The sequence below is a fragment of the Anomalospiza imberbis genome, chromosome 27 (genome assembly GCF_031753505.1).
Source record: "Anomalospiza imberbis isolate Cuckoo-Finch-1a 21T00152 chromosome 27, ASM3175350v1, whole genome shotgun sequence".
In the NCBI taxonomy this organism is placed as follows: Eukaryota; Metazoa; Chordata; class Aves; order Passeriformes; family Viduidae; genus Anomalospiza; species Anomalospiza imberbis.
In genome coordinates this window covers 3774266-3794544 of record NC_089707.1, presented here as the reverse complement: position 1 = coordinate 3794544, position 20279 = coordinate 3774266, and the positions used below count along the sequence as shown (strand labels likewise).

At 52.7% G+C, this 20279-nt stretch overlaps 1 protein-coding gene across 1 annotated transcript in view; it reads right to left on the bottom strand.

The window, feature by feature from the left end:
• Positions 1 to 13551, bottom strand: part of PTPRS (protein tyrosine phosphatase receptor type S) — a 100520-nt gene extending 86969 nt beyond the window's left edge. The window contains exons 1-2 of the mRNA XM_068173750.1: positions 13533 to 13551; positions 11187 to 11354 (exon numbers count right to left, since the gene is read on the bottom strand). Coding sequence (XP_068029851.1) covers positions 11187 to 11354; positions 13533 to 13536 — 172 coding nt within the window. The 5' untranslated portion in view covers positions 13537 to 13551. The remainder of the gene's footprint in view (positions 1 to 11186; positions 11355 to 13532) is intronic.
• Positions 13552 to 20279: the final 6728 nt, after the last annotated feature.

Here is a 20279-nt window from a genome sequence, read left to right as displayed (position 1 = left end):
CCAGCACGGGAGTTAACACACGCAGAAAATGGGTGAGGAAGATGAAGACTTAGTTTAATACACCTTTCCTACACAAGTCCAACAGCCCCAACCCCTGTGCCAGCTCCACCCTCTCCCCTCGGCCAGGCTGAGGCAGCACATGCCATCCTCACCATGAGGATGGTAATTTGGGGATCTGGCACATCCATACAGCCTTCAAGCTCCTGTTTGCAGTGCACTGGGATCCAGACCCTTTGGAAGGGAGGGACGAGCCTGCAGCACTGAGGCAGGAGGAGACTGAGGCGACCAAAAATCTGTTCCCAGTTCTGACATGCAAGGTGAGAAAAACCACGTTATCCTGCCTGCTGGAGGGGAAGCATAATCCTTCTTTCTGGTCTGTTTAAAGTGCTGGTTTTCAGGGATGGGGCCGTTCCTTATCACATGGGAGCAGCAGCTGGGATGAAGTCATCCCGTTCTGACAGGACCCCTCCAGGCTACCATTGCACATGCATGGAAAGGATCCACCTCTCTCTGTGGCAAAAAGGATGAGTCCCAGCTGCAGTGACTGGCACCCTGATAGAGCCCAGGAGAACATTCTTCCAGCTGTGATTTACGCAAAGGGTCAGGCACGTGCAGTGATACACGCACAGGATGCAAACTGCTGGGTGGGACAGGACAGGGAGCTGTGTGGCTGTTCCACTAAGATCCTCCTCCCATGCCTCAGCTTCCCCACCTCCCTTCCCTCACCCATCCCACTGGGGAGCACAGCAGGTGCCCCAGCTGCTGATCTCTACTTCCACCCTCTCCTGGCACCGACCAACCCGAGGGCTGAGGAGTGGGAATGCAGGTGGACCTCTGGCCAGGATCCTCCTTCACCTGCTGGCACACCAGGAGAAAGTTGCTGCTTGTGAGCAGCAGGAGCTGAAGGAGATGAGCACTGCTGTAATGGAGGATGGCAGCCCGGGATTCGTGGAACTCACAGAATCACCAGGTTGGAAGAGACCTTAAAGATCATTGAGTCCAACCCAGCGCCAGCACCTCAACTGAACCCTGGCACCCAGTGCCACATCCAGGCTTTGTTTAAACACACCCAGGGCTGGTGACTCCACCACCTCCCCGGGCAGCCATTCCAGAACTTGATCACCCTTTCTGTGAAAAACTTCTTCCTAATATCCAACCCAAACTTCCCTTAATCAGGAAGCTCCAGCAAGCACAGGAGCACAGCAACGTGGCCAGCCAGGACCCTGGGGGTACACGGGTGCTTTCCATCAGCTGGAACAGCATCTCATCCCAGATCTGTCCACACGTCCCATAACAAGGCATAACAACCCAGAGCAGAGCCAGAGACCCAAGGAGCTGTCCTAGCAACTTAATGAGGGCCCCTCGTCCATCAGTGACAGCAATTCCAGGTTGTTAGCAAGCAGAAGATTGAGGCAGGGAGCTCTGCCTGCCCTTGCCAGATCGCTAAGACAGCTTCTCCTCCAGCCATGTCATCAATATTGGCATCCTGGAGCAGCCTGATTCACCACCCACCTAGAAAAGACCCAGCTAAAAAGGATTTGGCTCTTTGCTCAACCTCCACTGTTCTGAGTCACTAAAGAACCAGAGTCCACAGGGGATACCAGAACATGAAAAAACATTTCCTACGGGACAAGCCTGCAAGAGGCAAAAGCTTAACAAGCCCAGATCCAGCTCCCAGGGGGCAATGCCATCTTAATCCAGCCCAGCTGTGGTCCTGTGCCACTGCAAAGTGACAGCAGAGTCAGCAGCAAGGGGAAAACAAACTGCTACAAGCTCCTGCAGCTCGTGGTCCTGCCGAGGGAGCGCAGAGCCAGACCCCAAGGATGGGATCAAGGATGAGATCAGCTCCATGCCCTGGTCAGTGAGACCCCACAGGGCTCTGCACACTGCAAACACCCAGCCAGACCCCAAGGATGGGATCAAGGATGAGATCAGCTCCACGCCCTGGTCTTTGAGACCCCACAGGGCTCTGCACACTGCAAACACCCAGCAAGACCCCAAGGATGGAATCAAGGATGAGATCAGCTCCACGCCCTGGTCAGTGAGACCCCACAGGGCTCTGCACACTGCAAACACCCAGCAAGACCCCAAGGATGGGATCAAGGATGAGATCAGCTCCACGCCCTGGTCAGTGAGACCCCACAGAGCTCTGCACACTGCAAACACCCAGCAAGACCCCAAGGATGGGATCAAGGATGAGATCAGCTCCATGCCCTGGTCAGTGAGACCCCACAGGGCTCTGCACACTGCAAACACCCAGCCAGACCCCAAGGATGGGATCAAGGATGAGATCAGCTCCATGCCCTGGTCTTTGAGACCCCACAGGGCTCTGCACACTGCAAACACCCAGCCAGACCCCAAGGATGGGATCAAGGATGGGATCAGCTCCACGCCCTGGTCAGTGAGACCCCACAGGGCTCTGCACACTGCAAACACCCAGCCAGACCCCAAGGATGGGATCAAGGATGAGATCAGCTCCACACCCTGGTCAGTGAGACCCCACAGGGCTCTGCACACTGCAAACACCCAGCAAGACTCCAAGGATGGGATCAAGGATGAGATCAGCTCCACACCCTGGTCAGTGAGACCCCACAGGGCTCTGCACACTGCAAACACCCAGGGAAATGCAGCCCTGCATCACCAGCTCAGCAGGGGCTGCATGCACGAGATGGTGACCCCAGCCAAGATCGGGCAGCTCACACGGGCACGTGGGGATCTTTTGAGGATGAAAGGCACACCAGGCAAATAAAATATGTCTGATAAAGCTCTGCTCTCTTACTCTGTAAATAAAAGCTGCATTACTTCCACTTACTGCTTCTTTCCTTCAGGCAAGAGAAGGAGGCTCTGTCTCCAGGAACAGGTGCAATTCTTAGAGCCCAAAATTCGGGGTGTTTTCAAAAGATCATTACACCATTCTTATCTGACCTCTGGTGAGAGACTTCAGCCCTTATTTTCCATGGAACAAAAGGAGATTGTGGATATACAAGCTTGAAACACCTGGCTGTAAACAGTCTATTATGAGCCTGCACTGCTTATTGAAACTGGGATGTCTAGGAACTTGGGACAGGAGATCTCAAAAATGAGAAACCAAGACCTACTAAGGCCATGACTAACGAATGAGCACAACCTCCAACGGTGGTGAATTTCAACTCTTACCACACGAATCATCACAATTTCTGTCTCTGGACCACACTACTCATCATTGAGATTTGTAGTGGGAACATCAACACAAAAGAATCCAAAAAAAGGAGACTTCAACAACAGTGCTGAGAACTGACAGCAGTGGAAGCCTGATGAATTCAGCTTTGGGACACTTGAGACCCAGTGAGCCAGAAAAACAGTGCAAGATGTGAATGAGAGAGAAATAGAAACATGGAAAAGCAGAAGCTATGCCTTAAATTCTTCTATCAAAGACAGTAATTGAAGGTGAGCTTTCCTGGAGTAGGACAGTCCCTGTTCATGTTTGACACCTGTCAAGGGATGGCTTCTTGCCAGAAGGCTGTCCTGCAGCCCTTCCAGACACCAGGAAGAAGATGCCTCTCCCTTTCATTGCCTCAAGTGGCAGCTACTGGAATTAATCACAATTAGCAGATCCTAGAAGAAAAGGGGTGTATCATAGTACTGATACAGAAAAGAACCCCCACAAACGCCCTCAAAAGCAAGCAGATCCTCCCCAAACAGACAGACAAAGGAAAATGAGAGCTGGAGGATCTTCCTGGCTCCCTGGGAGATCACTGGAGCCAGTCTCAAGGTGATCTTTAAGAGCTGAACTGAAAAAAACCTTACACCATCTTTTCAGAAATTCATCCAAACAAATCAAAGTCCAGGCTAAAGATTTGTAAGTGTCGGCACTCCTAGCAGCATGCTCAGACTAATTTATGAATAAATCCATGGATTCCAACAGAGGTGAGGGAGGATGAGGACACAGTCAAATTAATTTGACTTTGTTAATTAAAAAAACCACCAAGTTTCATCACCCCACCACTCTTTAGAGGTTGTGTAAGAGTGGGGGGAGCTATGCTCATTAATTATGCAAAAAATGCAAAACTATCATCCTCTGAATGAGTTTAAAAAAAGGAGAAACCCTTTCAGAATGGGGAGAAATTACTCCCCAAGGCAGCTGAAATTTCTCTTGCAACTTCAAAGGACAATAAATTATTCAAATCACTCGCGCCACTCGCACGCTCTCTCACTCTCTCCCCTTCTCAATTTTATGCTCCTGAGTCAATTAAAGATTTGGAGGACTCGGAGAAACTTTGTAGAATGCTAAACCAGTTGCAGCTCCTTCTATTTATTTATTTTTTTTTCTTCTTTAAAGCTTTGCTTTTCCTCTCGGCCTCAAAAGGAAACAGAAATGACTCCGTGCGTTGCAGATGAAACGAGCGGCGCTGGTTTCCACCACGCTTGCATGGAATGTTTCATGTCTGCAACCACCAGGATGGGACATGCTCAGGGTTCTCTATGCAACGATTTCTGTGAAAACAGGTCAGCCCAGAGTCCCTCCTGTCAACGCTTTAAATCATTCATCCCAGTATCCCCTTTCAAAGTCAAAGCAGCAGACATCCAAAATATATTTATACTGCTCTCTCCTGGCGCTCCTCGGGCCTGGGCGAGCTGTGATCGCTGCCACATCCCGCAGCTCTCGCTGTCCCTGGGCTCTGCTGCCAAACCCCACAGGGCTGCTCAGGGTCTGCAGGAGCACAACCCAGGCTGCCGTAACCAAACCAGGGCTGGGGCTGATCAGACTGGATAACAACACGCTCAAAAAAGCAAATCGAGGCAAGCAAAAGGAGGGTTGGGAAGGTGCAGTCACAGAGTGAGGATGATCCCGACTCCCTGGCCTGCAGCCCGTACCCTGGTTACCTCCTTGCTCACAGCAGATGGTGAAAAACGTGACTATTTTCATGAACTTTAACAATCCCCAAAAAATTAAAGGCAGCTGCAGTGCACAGAACATCACAGCTTTCTAAGGTGGGAACTGGGACCAATTATGTTGCCAGAGAACATCCTTGACTGGAGGGGAAGAGTGGCACAGAGTAAATAAAACTGTTCTTGGGAGATTGTGTCTCACAGGCCAGCTCGAGCCCAGATTCCATCCCACGCATGGAGGAACGACATTCCTCTGGTCGGGCGTCCTTGAAAAACACTCTGCTTGCCTTCTAAGAATAATATTGGGCTTGCCAGGCCACAAAAAGGAGGAATCCCTCACAGATTCCCTTTAGTGACCCAGGAGATTCATACTGAGTTGGCCTTGAAAAGACACAAGCACAGAGAGCCTGCCAGACAGAAGAAAAGCCAACGTGACCCAGGGCCCGGGGGAGACTCTGGAAAGATCCCGTCCTTCCTGGCAGCAAGGGCAAGAAGTGCTGGTGTGAAAAGGACAACCAAGGGGAAGAGTCATAAAGGAAGAAGTCTTGGCTTCTTGGCAAAGCCTGACACAGAGGAACAGCCTCAGTTTTGGCATCCAGGTATGAAGACAGACATTTCCTCCATCCCAATCCTCTGCAGGTGACATTTTCACACAAGCCACTTGTTTACACAACAAACAGATGCTCTTTTCCCCTAACTTAACCATCTAATGAAGCTGAGCAGAAAGAGCCTCTGGCTGGGAAAAGATCCTTCACCAGGAGACACCCATGGCTGGGTCCCAAACACCGTGGCTGCTGCTGTCCCCAGGTGCTCCTCAGCAGAGATTAATCTAACCAGCACTCCCAGCATGGGGCACAGCTGAGACCTGGGAAGTGACAGCCCCCTCTGCCCCCAAGGAAGCTCTTTCAACATATGATTTATTTCCTCTCTGGGTCCTACAGAAGACACAAACTTTCCAATTTGAGTTATCTTAAAAAAAAAAAAAGGAAAAAAGAAAAAGAGATACATCACTTGATCCAGTCAGGCAAGGTTTAATTTAATCAGGCACTTAAACAAGGTGACATAGAAGCTTAATTCAGTGTCCTTGAGTGAGACAACAACCAGTCCAGAACCCTGAGCAAGATCACAGCTGGCACACGGAGAAGGCAGCAAAGGAAAGAGCAGTGCAGCAACAAGGACAGGGATGTGTCCCCTGCCTGCAAAGGCAACTGGTGCACGGGGAACAGGAGCAGCAGGTGGATCTGGGCAGGGAAGCAGTGATCTCTACCCTTCCAGGATTCAGCTGCTGTCTCCTCTCTCAGACTCCACTCACTGCAGGGACAATGTGCAACTGCAACTGAAAACTCCACCGCGCTCCTCCACAAAACCTCGTCCATGCTCCCACCTTAAATTCGTAAATTCTGCTCCCACTCCAGCCCACCCCCAAGGGGGAAAAGCCTTTCTGCAGCATCTCCCTGGCTCCTCAGCCCCTGCAGGTTCCCTGTCCCCAAACAATCAGGGTCTGTGACCCAACCTGTGGGACAGCTCAGCCTCACCACACTGAGACACCTTTCCTCTCTTGGGGCAGCACTGCTGGGCTGTCCTGGATCCACCTCCAACACTTCAAACCAGAGCAGCTTTCCCCCACCATGGAGAGATTTCCTCCCCACTGATGTCAACTTAACGTGGCTATCAAGTCCTAAGATGGAGCCTCCTCGATTTTTACTCCCATCTTACCTGACAACTGCTGTCTTGGCCAACAGCAGATCAAAGCCTGGGCCTCCAGAGCTACAAGCTGTGAGCTGTGCAGCAGGGGCTAATCCTGTTGGGAGGGGCTGTTCAGGAGAGGAGGCAGAAACACCTGTAAGTGGTGGGATCTTGTGGCAGCACATTTCTCTCAGGATTTTTCATAGAGGTGCACAGAGAGAAAGAAAGAGAAAACGATTTCTATTTCTGCTCCTTGTTTTTCCCATGTGGAATGTGCTTGGAGAATTGTTTACCTGGGGTGATTGCTTGGTTGGATTCTGGTGAGGATGGTTTAAGCCTGATGGCCAATCCAACCCACCTGTGGTTGGACTCTCAAGAACAGGGTCACAAGTTGTTAGTAGTTAGATATGATAGAGAAAGTAGATATGTAGTTTTAGTATCTTCCTTTATATAGTATATTAATGTATTATAGCATAGTTATAATAAAGAAATCATTCAGCCTTCTGAACTGAAGTCAGACATCATTTCTTCCCACTGGGTTCACCTGCATTTTACAATAGGATCAGGATCTCAGTGAGCCAAGCCGTGCTGCCAACCACCAGCTCCTGCCCCTGCTGGCACAGAGCCCACACCTTCCATGCCACACACCTTCAACAAGGCACCAGCTCCCCGAAACACAGCCTGAAAGGCACCTAGAGGAGCCCCACTGCCATCCCATCACAGGCTTTCCATCATCTCCCTGAGTCCCACGTGGTGCCAACCTGGCTGCTGTCTCTGCTGGCCCCAGGGATGCTCACGGAGCATGAGAGCCTCCCCCCCACCTTCACCTCCCATGAATTACTGCGTTCTGCAAATTAATGATGGAGCAAGGGCAATTAAAAGGGAAGAAAGCCAGGGTAATGCATCATAAAAGGGGCTTTATTCTTTTATTTTGTCAATTGCAATTTAGATTTAATTATTTATGGTAATACTTCAGAGTGCGCTAGTAAGGGTTCTATACCGTGATTTATAAAAGGAAGGAAATGTAAGTAATAAGTAATGTTCCCTGCCCTTAAATCTTTGCTGGGGTGGAGAGAGCCACGCACCAGCCTTCTGTGTATGCAAAGTGCCAATTAGCAAAGTGCTATTGTAAAACACAAAGGTTTAATCAATGAGAAAAATCCACTAGAAAACAGCGAGCATGCTGATTCCAGTCAGAAAAATGGCCACATTTCCATGCAGTAAATGGCTTTTTATGTGCAACTGAGGAGCACTTGGAGCAGGCACGTGGCTCCTTCGGGTGGCAGAGGAGGGCAGGGGGACCTGACCGCTGCCCTTGGCCAAAAGCAGCTGTGCCCTGCACACCTGGGCAGGAACAGCTCCAGCTGCAAGAGGCTGGCTCTGTGCACACACAGAATGGGGTGTTTTTGTTTTAGGGTGCTCACCACAGAGGCTTTATGGCTCAGGCTGGGTATGTGAACAGGAAACAGCAAGGCTTGGTGCTGTGCCCAGGTCCATCAGCAATTTGGGAGCTATTCCTCTCCCAGGACTCATCTCCAGGCCTCATCTGTCTCTGCTGCCTGGTTTCCTCTCAGCTCCAAGGGGCACATTTGGCTGTGCAGCTCCTGGGGAGGCCTCCCCTAATTTCCTGCAGCCATGCCAATTCATGGTACTCACACAAACAGCAGAATCCTTAAGAAAAGTCTAATACTTTCCATTTAATGCCACCACTGAAAATAATCATGGAATTAGTAATTTCCAGTTCCATGGCTGCCTTTGACCATATGGAAGAAACAAAGAAAATGTCCATATTCAACCAAAGAAAAAAGAGAAAGAACATGTCTGTGTCACACCTTTCAATTATTGTTCTCTTCAGCTTCCCAAGGAGGAACAGCAGGCAGAAAGTAGTGTGGTGCTTTGGATTTTTAATTTAAATGGCAGTTTCCTTTAAATAGAATGCTCCTGCCACAGAAAGATTTAAATCACTGACTGAGATCAATTAGCCTCGGAAACAAGGGAAGTATTTTAATGGTCCTTTGATTGCAGAGGCCACAGCTCCTCCAGAGCTGCACTGGGAGAGGAGGCGAGTCCAGCTCAGCCCAGGCTCTGCTGCACTGGGATCTGCTCCCTGCGAAGCTGGGAGGTGATGTCCTCCAAAAGCCACAATCCCAGGGGTTTCCCATCTCCAGCGTGGGCTTCCCATCGCAGGAGGGGCAGCAGCACCGTGTGCCCGGGGGGCTGCAGGGGCTGGGATGAATTAGGGCAGCAAACGGGGTCAGCAACGTGGCCAAATGGAAGCTGGCCAAGGGATTACGGGAATGTGACAGAGCCCGGGGCCATCTGACGGGAGAGGACATTGTCAGATTGGTGACAGCTCCTCACACAGGCTCTGCAGCTGTGACAGACAAAGCTGTTTGCTGTTTGCAGGGCTCAGTGGGGAGCAGCACGCCCGGCTCGGGTGCTGCTGGCCGGAATGGGATCGCCCAGGATTTAGGAGCCCCTCCAAAGCCAGGAACCATCAACTGACTGCCCACTCATCCTCACCAGGCTGAGAGCAACAGCTCTCAGCTGGCACCAGGGAGCATCCCCACGGGCACAGGGCAGGGAGGTGCTGGCATGCTCCACAGGTCATGAGAAGAGACAACACCTGGCCCAACATCTGCACAGCAAGCAGGTAAGAGCAGCCCCGTCCCAGCAACCTGCAAAGTTCCTGCACGGACATCTGTGAGCAGCCAGAGGGGAAAAAAGCACAAACCCTCACAGTTCAGGATCCAAGGACACTGCAGAACTACAGGAGAGAGAAACTTGGCTGCAAGCAGCAAGGTGTCTGCAGAGCAGTGACAGATTTCAGCAGGGCTCAGGCCACAGCGCTGGTGCATTCTGTGTCTGACCAGCACCAACCCTTCCTGAGGGCACATTTCCCCCAAAAGGGCTCCATAGCAGTCAGACAGCACATGGGATCTCCCAGCTCTGCCGGAATCTCTGAGCAAACCTCACCCCAAAGATGAGGGACAGACAAGATGTTCGTTCTTTCCCAGGAAAATGAAAACCACAAGAGAACTGAGGTCACACAGCTGTGATTTGGAGAAGCCTTGATTCTGCCATGTCCCTCTCAGCACTCAGCACACAGGCCTTGTTGTACACTCAAAATTCAAATGGACTCCAATTTTCACAGGCACTCAGGTACCACGGGGATGAATCAGGGCTCTCCTTATACAGAGAGGCTGCAGAGCTGCAGAACACCTGAGCTCTCCCTCCATGCCTGCAGAGCTTTGCAAACTGATTTTGCCAGGCGTTGTTACAGGAAACCAGTGGCAAGAACAAGACCCTGGAGCCCTGACTCCAGATTTCCACTGATTCCCCACTCCTGACTCCACTGCACAAAGAGCCAGGAATGGAGATTCCCAGTGCCCACTTTCACAAGCCAACAAAGCCACCCTGAGCCCACAAAGCAGCACCCACTGACTCTGGGTGCTCATAAAGACCCTGCATAGCATCAGCTCCAAAGGATAAATCCTTGGGCAAAAGGCTCGTGGCAGCTCCCTGCCAGACTCTGCAGTGCTGCTGCCACTCCAGAAAGCTCGGGCTGAAGCTGTGGGGCTCCTTCTGGACACCAGTGGTACCATCTGAGGTGCAGACTGACCCACAGCCAACACTTCACCCTACTGCGAGCCTCCCGGAGCCCAGCTCACTTGCCAGGCTTATGAAACGAAAAAGAATAAAACACAACACTGTCCTTCTGCACGTGAGTGTTTCTCTCTGCAAAGAGGGATTAAGCATGAACCCAGCAAAACTCAGAGAGAGGCAAAGGCAAACACATCCCCGCTTGCCTACTGCAGAGAGGACAGAGAGAACTGCTCCTAAAACATCTCCCAGCAACAAAAGGTCGCAGATCCATTCAATCCCCATCGTCGTAATAAACCCTGATAACGAAGTGATTACGTGAAAAGCTGGCAAGGGCTACGCTGACCAGAGCAGCCCTCTCACCAGCTTCAAGCAGCTTTGCTGGGGAGGAAAAAAAACTCATAATTCAATCAGCTTGGAAAAGTCTATTCCCCACCGATCCCAAGCGATCAGCCTTCATGTCGAAGGAACATTACATTCAAGTCGCTGAAGATTTTCACTTCTTTTTTTTTTTTTCTTTCCCCTTTTCATTCTTTAAAGCAGGAATTGAAAGGCAGCAAAGATAAAAACTGTGTTGAACTGGAACTGGTTCACTCAGGGGAAGGAGAAACATAATACTCTTTCTTGAAATGCTGTTTGGAATCCAGCCCAAGAAAGTAACCCGACAATGGTCACCAGTGTCTGACAGATCCTGAAAGGCAGGAGCAGGAGAGGACAATATGGGCGAGCTGGGTGGAGATGGGGTTAGGAGAAGGTGGGGTAAGGCTCTGGCAAGAGCTGTCAGGCAGCTTCCCTCCTTCTCTCCAGCTCTGTGGTAGCCTTGGGGGCAACCTGAAACTCAAAGCAGGCTGTGAGGACCCAGCTGCCCTGTGTCCCTCCGAGGCGGGGCAGGGAACAATAGGAAGGCACTGGTGGAAAGTTAAGGACGTGGGGAAATGAAACACTCAATCAGCTATTGAGCTTCACTTCTTCAACGATGAAAAGGAGAAGGGTGAAAAAAGGAGCAGGGGGACAGCAGAGTCACTCACTTTCAGCAAGGCAGTCCACCAGCAGCACGGAGAGGACGTTCACGAGGGAGACCAGCGAAGACATTCCAGGGCTGGGAAGGATCCTCATCCTCTGCAAAGGCCTTCGGCCCCAGCCGGGAAGGCTCCGGCTCAGCGGGAACTGCAGCGTCTGCCCAGCCTTGTCAGCACCTGTGGAGCACAAAGGGACAGCTCTGAGGGGCAGGCAGGGTGCAGGGGATGAGCAGAGCCCGAGCGGACACGGCAGCGCACGGTCCCTGCAGGGACACAGGGCACCTTCCCCAGGGTGGCACTGAGGGGTGGCACTGAGCACCCGCCCGGGTCCACGGGGTGAGCCCAGCCCCACGGGCAGAGCCCAGCTCTGTGGGGTGAGCCCAGCTCCATGGGGTGAGCCCAGCTCCACAGGGTAAGCTCAGCTCCACAGGGAGAGCCCAGCTCCTTGGGCAGAACCCAGCTCCATGGGGTGAGCCCAGCCCCATGGGCAGATCCCAGCTCCACGGGCAGATCCCAGCTCCACAGGGAGAGCCCAGCTCCATGGGCAGATCCCAGCTCCATGGGCAGATCCCAGCTCCATGGGCAGATCCCAGCCCCACGGGCAGATCCCAGCTCCACGGGCAGATCCCAGCTCCATGGGCAGATCCCAGCTTCATGGGCAGATCCCAGCCCCACGGGCAGATCCCAGCTTCATGGGCAGATCCCAGCCCCACGGGCAGATCCCAGCTCCACGGGCAGATCCCAGCTCCATGGGCAGATCCCAGCCCCACGGGCAGATCCCAGCTCCATGGGCAGAGCCCAGCCCCACGGGGTGAGCCCAGCTCCATGGGCAGATCCCAGCTCCACGGGCAGATCCCAGCTCCACGGGCAGATCCCAGCCCCACGGGGTGAGCCCAGCTCCACGGACAGATCCCAGCTCCATGGGGTGAGCCCAGCCCCATGGGCAGATCCCAGCCCCATGGGCAGATCCCAGCCCCACGGGCAGATCCCAGCTCCATGGGCAGAGCCCAGCTCCATGGGCAGATCCCAGCCCCAGACTGAAGTTTAACCCATTGGGTTCTCTCCCTCCCCAGCACAGGAGAGGCTGAGCAGCACTGAGCAGTGAGGTGGGAAGGGATCTGACCCAACAGGGCCCAAGGACCCTCTGAAAGGGCAGTTTTTCCACAAAAGCACAGCAAGAAGTAGCAAAGCTGAAGCCTCACACATGAAAAACCCAGCAAGGAAACAAATCCCCCCAAGAGGGCAGATGAAACAGGAGATGCCTTTGCTGGGTCCCCTTTGTCTGCTGAGGATCTGTGTGGTTTGGGGAGGGATCCTCCTGCCCAGGCAGGCTTTGATCCCCCAACACAGCAGCCCTGACCCTGAGCCAGGGGTCACTGTGGGTGTCCCAGAGCCCCTCTTGCACAGGAAACACACACTGGAAAGGCTCCAGCAAGGCTGGGGTTGCAGCAGCTACTCTGCATGCCTGAGAGCCTCTACCCCACTTGATGCCTCAATTTCCCCACTTGCACCACACAGAGGAACTGTGTTACCGAGCTAAACAAAACTGGAAGAGAGAATACCTGGAGCAGGGGGTGCCATAGCTGATCCTGACGGATCAAGCAAACGCAGCCTCCACAGGAGGTGGGAGAGATTTTCTCCTGACCAGTTCTGCCCTGGACGTGGCAGAACGTGGCAGCAGGACAGAAGCAGCAGATCAGCAGGGGCTGTGGCAGGGGAGATCCAGCTCAGCACCAGCCTGCTCCCCTCACCCTGCCAGCACATTTCCATGGAGACAACTCCTGGCTCCAAACAGAGCGCCCTGCTTACAGCTTTATCCTGATCCCTGTGCAAAGCTGGAATGGCATTAAGGCAGCTGAATTCTTAGCCACCACCCCAGTCCTGTGTGTCAATACTGGTAAACGCTTCCCTCACTCACAGAGGTGAGATTTGCCCCAGAAGGGCTGAAATTAGAGTAAAAGCTGCAGCAACAACCTCCTCATGGGGTCGGCAGCTCAGAGGTTTCCCATCAGCCAGACTGAGCACCGGGATAATGGGCCAGAGCTGTGGAAGGATGCTCTCAGATCTGACAGATTCCTTCCTGCTATCGTTACTCCAATTAGAAATCAAACCCAGGGTTTATCACCTTTTGGAGGAAAGCCAGGTAGGAGATATTGTACAATGATCAAAGGCTTTGGAAGGACTAAGGGGATAGTGAGGCTGTTTAAGCTTTCTGACACACATCAGGGTGGGAGGCTGTCGGGACAGGCAGTGTGAAGGGGCATTTTAATCTTTTTCTGTCCCATTAACTCTCCAAGGCTGAACTGTGCTGAATTAAAAGAAAAGCCAGGATAAACAAGAAGTCCCCATATGTACTCATCCCTAAAGAACAACTTTTCAGAGAGAAGCTTTGGACTTGCACTTTGAGGATTACAAAGCCTCTGCTGTGTGCTCTGTGCTAGCCCAGATCCACCGTGCTTCAGTGCCCGCTCACGAAAAACGAGCATAAATACTGAAACAAAAAAGAGAAACAAACCTGAGTCCTATCACTGGGAATCTCTTCAAATGTTTGTTCTAGACACACTTAGAGAAACACAGAGAGGCTGCAGCCAGCCCTAGCTCGGGATTCGCAGGGTTCCAGGGCGCAGAACAACACATTGGGGTTTCTTTTGTTGCTGTCAGGGGTGAGCAGAGGGTGGGAACATCGTGAATAGCTGTGATGGGAACTGTTAATTAAACTGGGGATGTGGCATCGATGCCAGCCCAGCAAATGGAGCTGTGTTGCAGCTCCCTGGCTCTCCCTTCTTCCTCCTTCAGTCACGCAGCTCCCCGCTCCCACCAGCAAGGCTGGCGTCGGAGACAGCAAGAATGCACCCAACTATTTTAGGTGCCTATATTAAAATAAAATCCAACAAACCACGCTGGCTCAGCCACCATTTCAGAAACTCTTATTTTTCTTTATCAGAGCAGTGGATATACTGCCAGTGCCAAAAATGCCACCAAACATCTCCTTGAGCCTCGTGTGCTCCCCAGACACGGCACCAGCGATCTTCCACAGCTGAGAGCAGCCAAGAGCTTGCCCTGCTCCTTGCAGAACATCCCCAAAGTCCCCCAGGATGGAGCTGAAGGCAGGGAACTGAATGTCAGGGAAATGTTGTGCCTCCTCCACACCCAGCATGGCTTTTCCTGCCATATAACAGGCTCTGATGGAGAAGGTCTGGAAAAGGGGATACAACAACAGCTCCAAGATTAGAGGAGGAGATGCCAGAGGGTGACACTTCCGCTCCGGTGCTAATGTGCTTCCCGAGCCCTTGACAGAGACAGAAAGTGCTGGCAGAGATATTAGGACATGTCAGCTTCAATCCAGCAACTCATCCTTCAGAGCAGGTACATGACTGCTGTCCCCCCCGGATATGGGATTTTCAGGACAGCAGGATGTGCACCCACCTGGCTCCCCTGCGGATGTGGAGGACAGGCTGGGGCAGGGCTTGCTCTGCTTCCTTGGCAGGGCCCTGGCAATAGGAACAGACTCATCCCCTGCACGATTCCTGCCTCCAGTGCAGGGGATGAGTCTGTTCTGAGTTCAGCTGGAACCCAGCTGCCACACAAGGAGGCTGAAATCCAGTGGGAATTGTTCTGATGAAAGCTCAAATCCCAAGGGCTCTGCCACCCATCCTCTCCCCTCCTCAGGGCACAGCTTACCTCGTCTGTGCTCTCTGGAGCAGGTTTGCTCACCCCTGCCTGTGTCTGAGCACCCAGCCAAGCTCCTGTCTGTGCTCTCTTACCTTGTCTGTGCTCTCTGGAGCAGGTTTGCTCACCCCTGCCTGTGTCTGAGCACCCAGCCAAGCTCCTGGCACCAGCCAAGCCAACATAATGGCACTTTTCCTGTGCTGCTCCACGGACCTGCAAACCCTCACTAAATTCTCTGGCACAGGATCCCCTGCAACACAAGCAAACCACCTAATAGACCTCAATCCTTGCTAAAGAATGCAATTAAGTGAAGCCGTGGCCCCCAGTGGGGTCAGATTTGTGCTAGATACGGTCACATTTCAGGAATAAGATTAATTCTTACAGTAAAAGAGCTCCTGTAAGACATTCATTCTTGTGTGCTGCCTAATCTCCAGCTCTAAGCAAGGCCATGTGTGCAGCTTGTAAGCACCGAGCACGGGGTCCTGGAGAGCATTATTAAAAATAATAAAACTGAGAAGTGTTTGCAAGGAGCAGCTTCCCAGTGCAGCTCCTGCAGCTGGGACTGAGCCAGGGACCCAGGGGAGCGAGGCACAGAGGGTGAAATGCTCTGAAGCACCTACATTTCTTAAGAGCTTAAGTTCCCCTGGGAGTCAAAGGGACTTAACCTAAGCTGCTAAGATGCTTTTGAAGATTTTTCCCCCCAGCAACTCCCATTTCAGAGGGTGCTGGACACCTAACTCCCTTAAGCTGCTTTGGGTATCGAGGGGATGCAGGAGGAGGGGTTTGGCTACCTTGGTCCTCACTGCTTAAAGAGGGAAATGCTGCTAAAAGCCAGTGACTGCACAGTGACAGGCACTGGGATGGGTCAGAACTGTGCAAGGATTTTCACAGAAACACAGAAAGCTTTGGCTTGCAAGGGACATTAAAGATCATGTTGTTCCAACCTGTCAATGACAGGGACACCTTCCTCTAGACCAGGCTACTCAGAGCCCCATCCTGCATGGCCTTGAACACTCCCAGGGACGGGGCATCCACAGCCTCTCCGGGCAACATTTTGCCATATGTTACTTGTTCTTAGCCCCCACGGAGCTGGTAATTGAAACATTTGCTCTGCGTTTGAAAAAAAAAATCCAGGAGGGAGGAACCATGTATTCATTTCAGATTCATTACAATATGACAACTTGGAAAAATAAATCACCAAAAAAAAAGCACTTGGGCTTCTTTTGTGTTTCACCTGCCTGTGAAAAGGAGAAGGGCGATTTTAAAGAAATTCTCTGCAAAAAGTTCCACTAGGATCTAGGAGATGATTAAACATCTTCATTTTCAGCAGCTGCTGTGTGAGAATTGCTCCCATTAGACACATCAATGGAAGCAAACACCTTGCAGGCAGAGGGCTGCACTGAGGGCTCTTCCTTCCAGCAGCACCAGCTTCGTTTGTGCTGCGTATTAACAGAGGTCAGTGGGTCACTTCATTTCCTCCCAGCAACCTCTTTAAAGAGAGAAAGAAAAGCTTTTAGCAAAACCACCAGCTCATTTGTTACCTCCCCTGAGGAGGGCAGAGATGAAATTTGAATTCACTACCCCACAATTCCAGCTTGCTCCTCTCCAACACCCTGGCCTTGGCAAGCCCAGCCTCACCAGGGCTGGGACAGGGACCTGGCCCAGGAGCCCACCTGGGCACCTTCCCCGTTGGTGCTGGGGAACTGTGGGAACCCAGCACATCCCCCTGGCTGCCCTGGCTGGCTCCAGACCCTGGCACCAAGTCAAAAACACCCGTGGCTTCCATTTTAGCCCGTGGAAAAAGCTGCCAACTTTGTGTGAGGAATTACAAGCCACAAGGGTTTGAGTAGTGTGGTAGTTGGATTAACACAGGGTGAAAAAGGAGAATTTTGGGGCTTTTTAGAATGGGGTTCAGGGGACAAGATGGAGGGATTTGGGTGTGTCCTGACCTCCTTCTCCTTCTCCTTGCCCTCCATGTGTTGCTGTGATGGTGACACTTTTCTGTTGGTTTAAGGTACAGACACACTGCCCAACAGAAATGACAGACATTGGTACGTTACTGTAAACGTGGCACACGGAGTTTTGGTATAAAATGTGAACACCGCCCTGAGGGCAGACAGAATGCCATGGCCGACCTGCTGGACAGAGCTCAGCAGGGCAGAGAGAGAATGTTCTGGATAAGGGAAATAAACAACCTGGAGAAGCCGACCCTGCGCATCCAGACTCCTCCTTTGGCTGCTCGGGCTGGGAAACGAGGACTTTTACACTCTCGGGGTCACCTCGACACCCGGACCCCGAGAAGGAACGAGGAGATGCCAACGTGCAGAGCTGGCTCTGGAGCCCTGCACAGCCCACACCATGGACTTACAGGATGGTTTGGGCTGGAAAGGACCTCAGAGATGCCCTCCATCCACCCCCCTTGCCACAGGCAGGGGTGCCACTCACTGGGTCAGGGTACCCAGGGCCCATCCAGCCTGGCCTGGAACACTTCCAGGGATGGGGCAGCCACACTCAGCTTGCTTTAGGTGCCAGGCTCCAGCGGCTGTGCAGATCTCATAAGAGATCCTGATCCTGCCCAAAAAAAAAAAAAGGAGGTTGTGGAGCATTTCCAAGTCAGTGCCTTCCACCCCAGAGCTGCTGGACACAGTTTCTCCTCTGGGCTTGAATGCAGCTCCCCAAGCCACTCCTGAAGGCAGGCCAGGGGTTTGGCAAACACAATTAGAGCAGGCAGCAGAGATCCTTCAGAGTGAAGCATGGCTGTTTATCTATCACAGAGTTACTTAGATCTTAAAAAAATATTTACAAGAAAGAGGCAGAGTATTATCTTCCATGGGGAAACAAACACAGATGGAGGAAAAAAAAAAAAAGCTTTGATCAGGACTGTCTCGGTCCTATTCGCTGCTTTTCATCCCCACATCTCCAAGTGCTTTAATATGACAGCATTATCCCTTTTTACAATGTGGGAAACCAGAGGAAGCTGCACACTAAGACAGCTCGCTGTGTTTGCACGTACACACACACACACACACAGACACAGAGCCTTTCTCTCTCTCTCTCTCTTTTTTTTCCCCTGTGGCATTTCTGGTCCTCCCATGTGAGTGAAGCACTGTCCCCAAGCAAGGGGCACAAGGGGCATTTTGGGGCACAGCCCCCGTGTGGGTGTTCCAAGAGATGCTGCTCCCTGCGCGGGGGTGTGATGGCACAGCGAGGGTTAAGCTGTGGTCACTGCAGCAGAAACGAGCCAGGAGAGCTCGGGGTTGGGCTGGGATGGTCAGGAGGAATTAATTTCCCCCCGCAGTGACAGCTGTGACAGGCAGTGATGTGTCAGGAGCGTTCAGCAGGTGCAGCCCAGCACGGACAGGGCACGGGGGCAGCGCCACAGCCGGGGGGGACCAGCACGAGGAGGAGGAGGAGGAGGAGGAAGGACAGCTCCTTCCTCCTTGGCCTGGCTGCACCCCGCTAAGGGGGCCCATCCACACCCTGGGGGCTGTGGCCACAGCCCAGGGAGGACCCCAAAGGACCCCCCTGCTCAAAGTGGAGACGGAGGCAACACCAGAAATCCCAGGAGCATCCTCCTGGACCAGTGCAGAGCAGGAGATGTGGCTTCTCAGCAGGGCTGGGCTCTCCTCCAGGATGCACAAAGGGAAGGATCTGACCCAGGACCCCACTCCCCCTCCCCTTGCTCCCACACAAACACTCTCCATCCTTCAGCATTTCCCAGCAAACCATCCCAATCTCTGCCGAGCGCCCGACGGCATCAGAAACCGTCAACTAAATTGCCTTGTGGCTCGGGGTAATACTTCACGTTTCTTTTTCCCTGCCTCTGAGCTTTATTTATTTATTTAGGAAGTCATTCATCATTAGGCCCAGCTCAGCTGCCTGGCAGACTGGGAGCTCCTTGGGGCTGCATCCCGTCTCCGCGCTCGCCACGCGTGCGCTCCGCCAGCGCCGGTAAATAACCGCCCGCCAGCCACGTCCTGCAGCACCCCCGGCTCTGCCAGGGCCACCAACACCATCTTCTGACAGAAAACAGTGCTAAAACCACCAGCAGCCCCCTCCCAAAGCGCCTGCACCCCAAGCCTGGTACCTGGGCTGATGGGTGACACTGGGTTACTGCACACAGCAGGGGGGGAAAAAAGATAAAATCTCAACAAAGAGCCCAAAGAGCTGCTTTTGCTGCCCACACCAACAAAAGTCCAACAGATTTTCTCATGTCTGGAGTCCAAGCTAAGGAAAAGCCTTTTTCTGAGATCAAATGCAGGTTCTGATCAGCTCCACATTCCTGGGGAGGAAAGACTGCCTGGCCTCACATCTCTGCGTGCCCAACTAAGGACATATGAGAAAACCACTCAACAATGAGGAACTGGTGCTTTCCTGGCTTGCAGCATGGCACGAAGATGACCTGTACCAGGAAGAGCCCATCCAGATGGCTTCAGTCCCTCTGACCAGGCCAATCCCTCCAGCTTTGGCTTTCTGCTCCCTTGACACAGAAATTTGGATGCTGCTGCATCTTGTGACCTTCTCCAGCCTCCGAAGCGCTCTGCCAGGTCTGCACAGGGACTCCCTTTGTGTTCAGCAGCAGGGAATGGCAGCCCCCTCCTCCACCCCAAAATTCCTGGGCAAGCAGGGAGGAAAAGCCCATTCCTGGGGCTGGCACTGCTGCTCCTCACCGATGGGAGCTCACCTGCTGATAGACACCTGCCTGGCCTTCCTCCAGCTCCTCAGCTCTCCTGCAGCCCTCTGGGGACTGGTTTCTCAAAAAATAGGTGGTTCTTACCAAAAAGTCTTGTGCAAACCATCCCCTGAGGACAAGCAGTGGGTTCCCAGCCCCAGCAGGCAGGCCAGGAGCACGGGAGGCCAGTCCCTGCCCCACAGAGATCCCTGCTCCAGTGTGCAGAGTGTGGCAACCTGCTCCCCTCCTGCTGGTGGCCAAGCAGAGCATCTCCCACCAGCCTGCAGGCCAAGGAGAAGGAAAAAAAAAGAGATGAAAAATCGAAAGGAAGAAAAAAAACCATTCAAGAAAGTTAATTAGGAACATGAGGGTGCTTTATCAGTTCCGGCTGTGAGTGCTGGATGGGTGTAGGATGTCACCAGCCCCTGCCAAGAACGACCTTCTCATTACCGGGATCGCTGATCGATTGCCTCCTTTTGTTGTCTCCATCAGCTCCTGCTCCTCCTCTGAGCACACCCGGGCAGCCTCGGGGCACCTGGGCAGTGCCACCTGGGCAGAGCCACCTGGGCAACGTGGTGGCAATGGCACCTGGGCAATGGGGTGGCAGGGGCACCCTCCTGCTGCTCCAGGGAGGGGAGCACCGACAGCCCCAGCTGCATCCAGATTTTGTACAGCTCATTTTGGTCCCCAAGTAGAAACAGTCCCCAGCAATAGGAGTTATGAGTGAAATAACCCCAAAAATCCCCAAACTACACACAGGC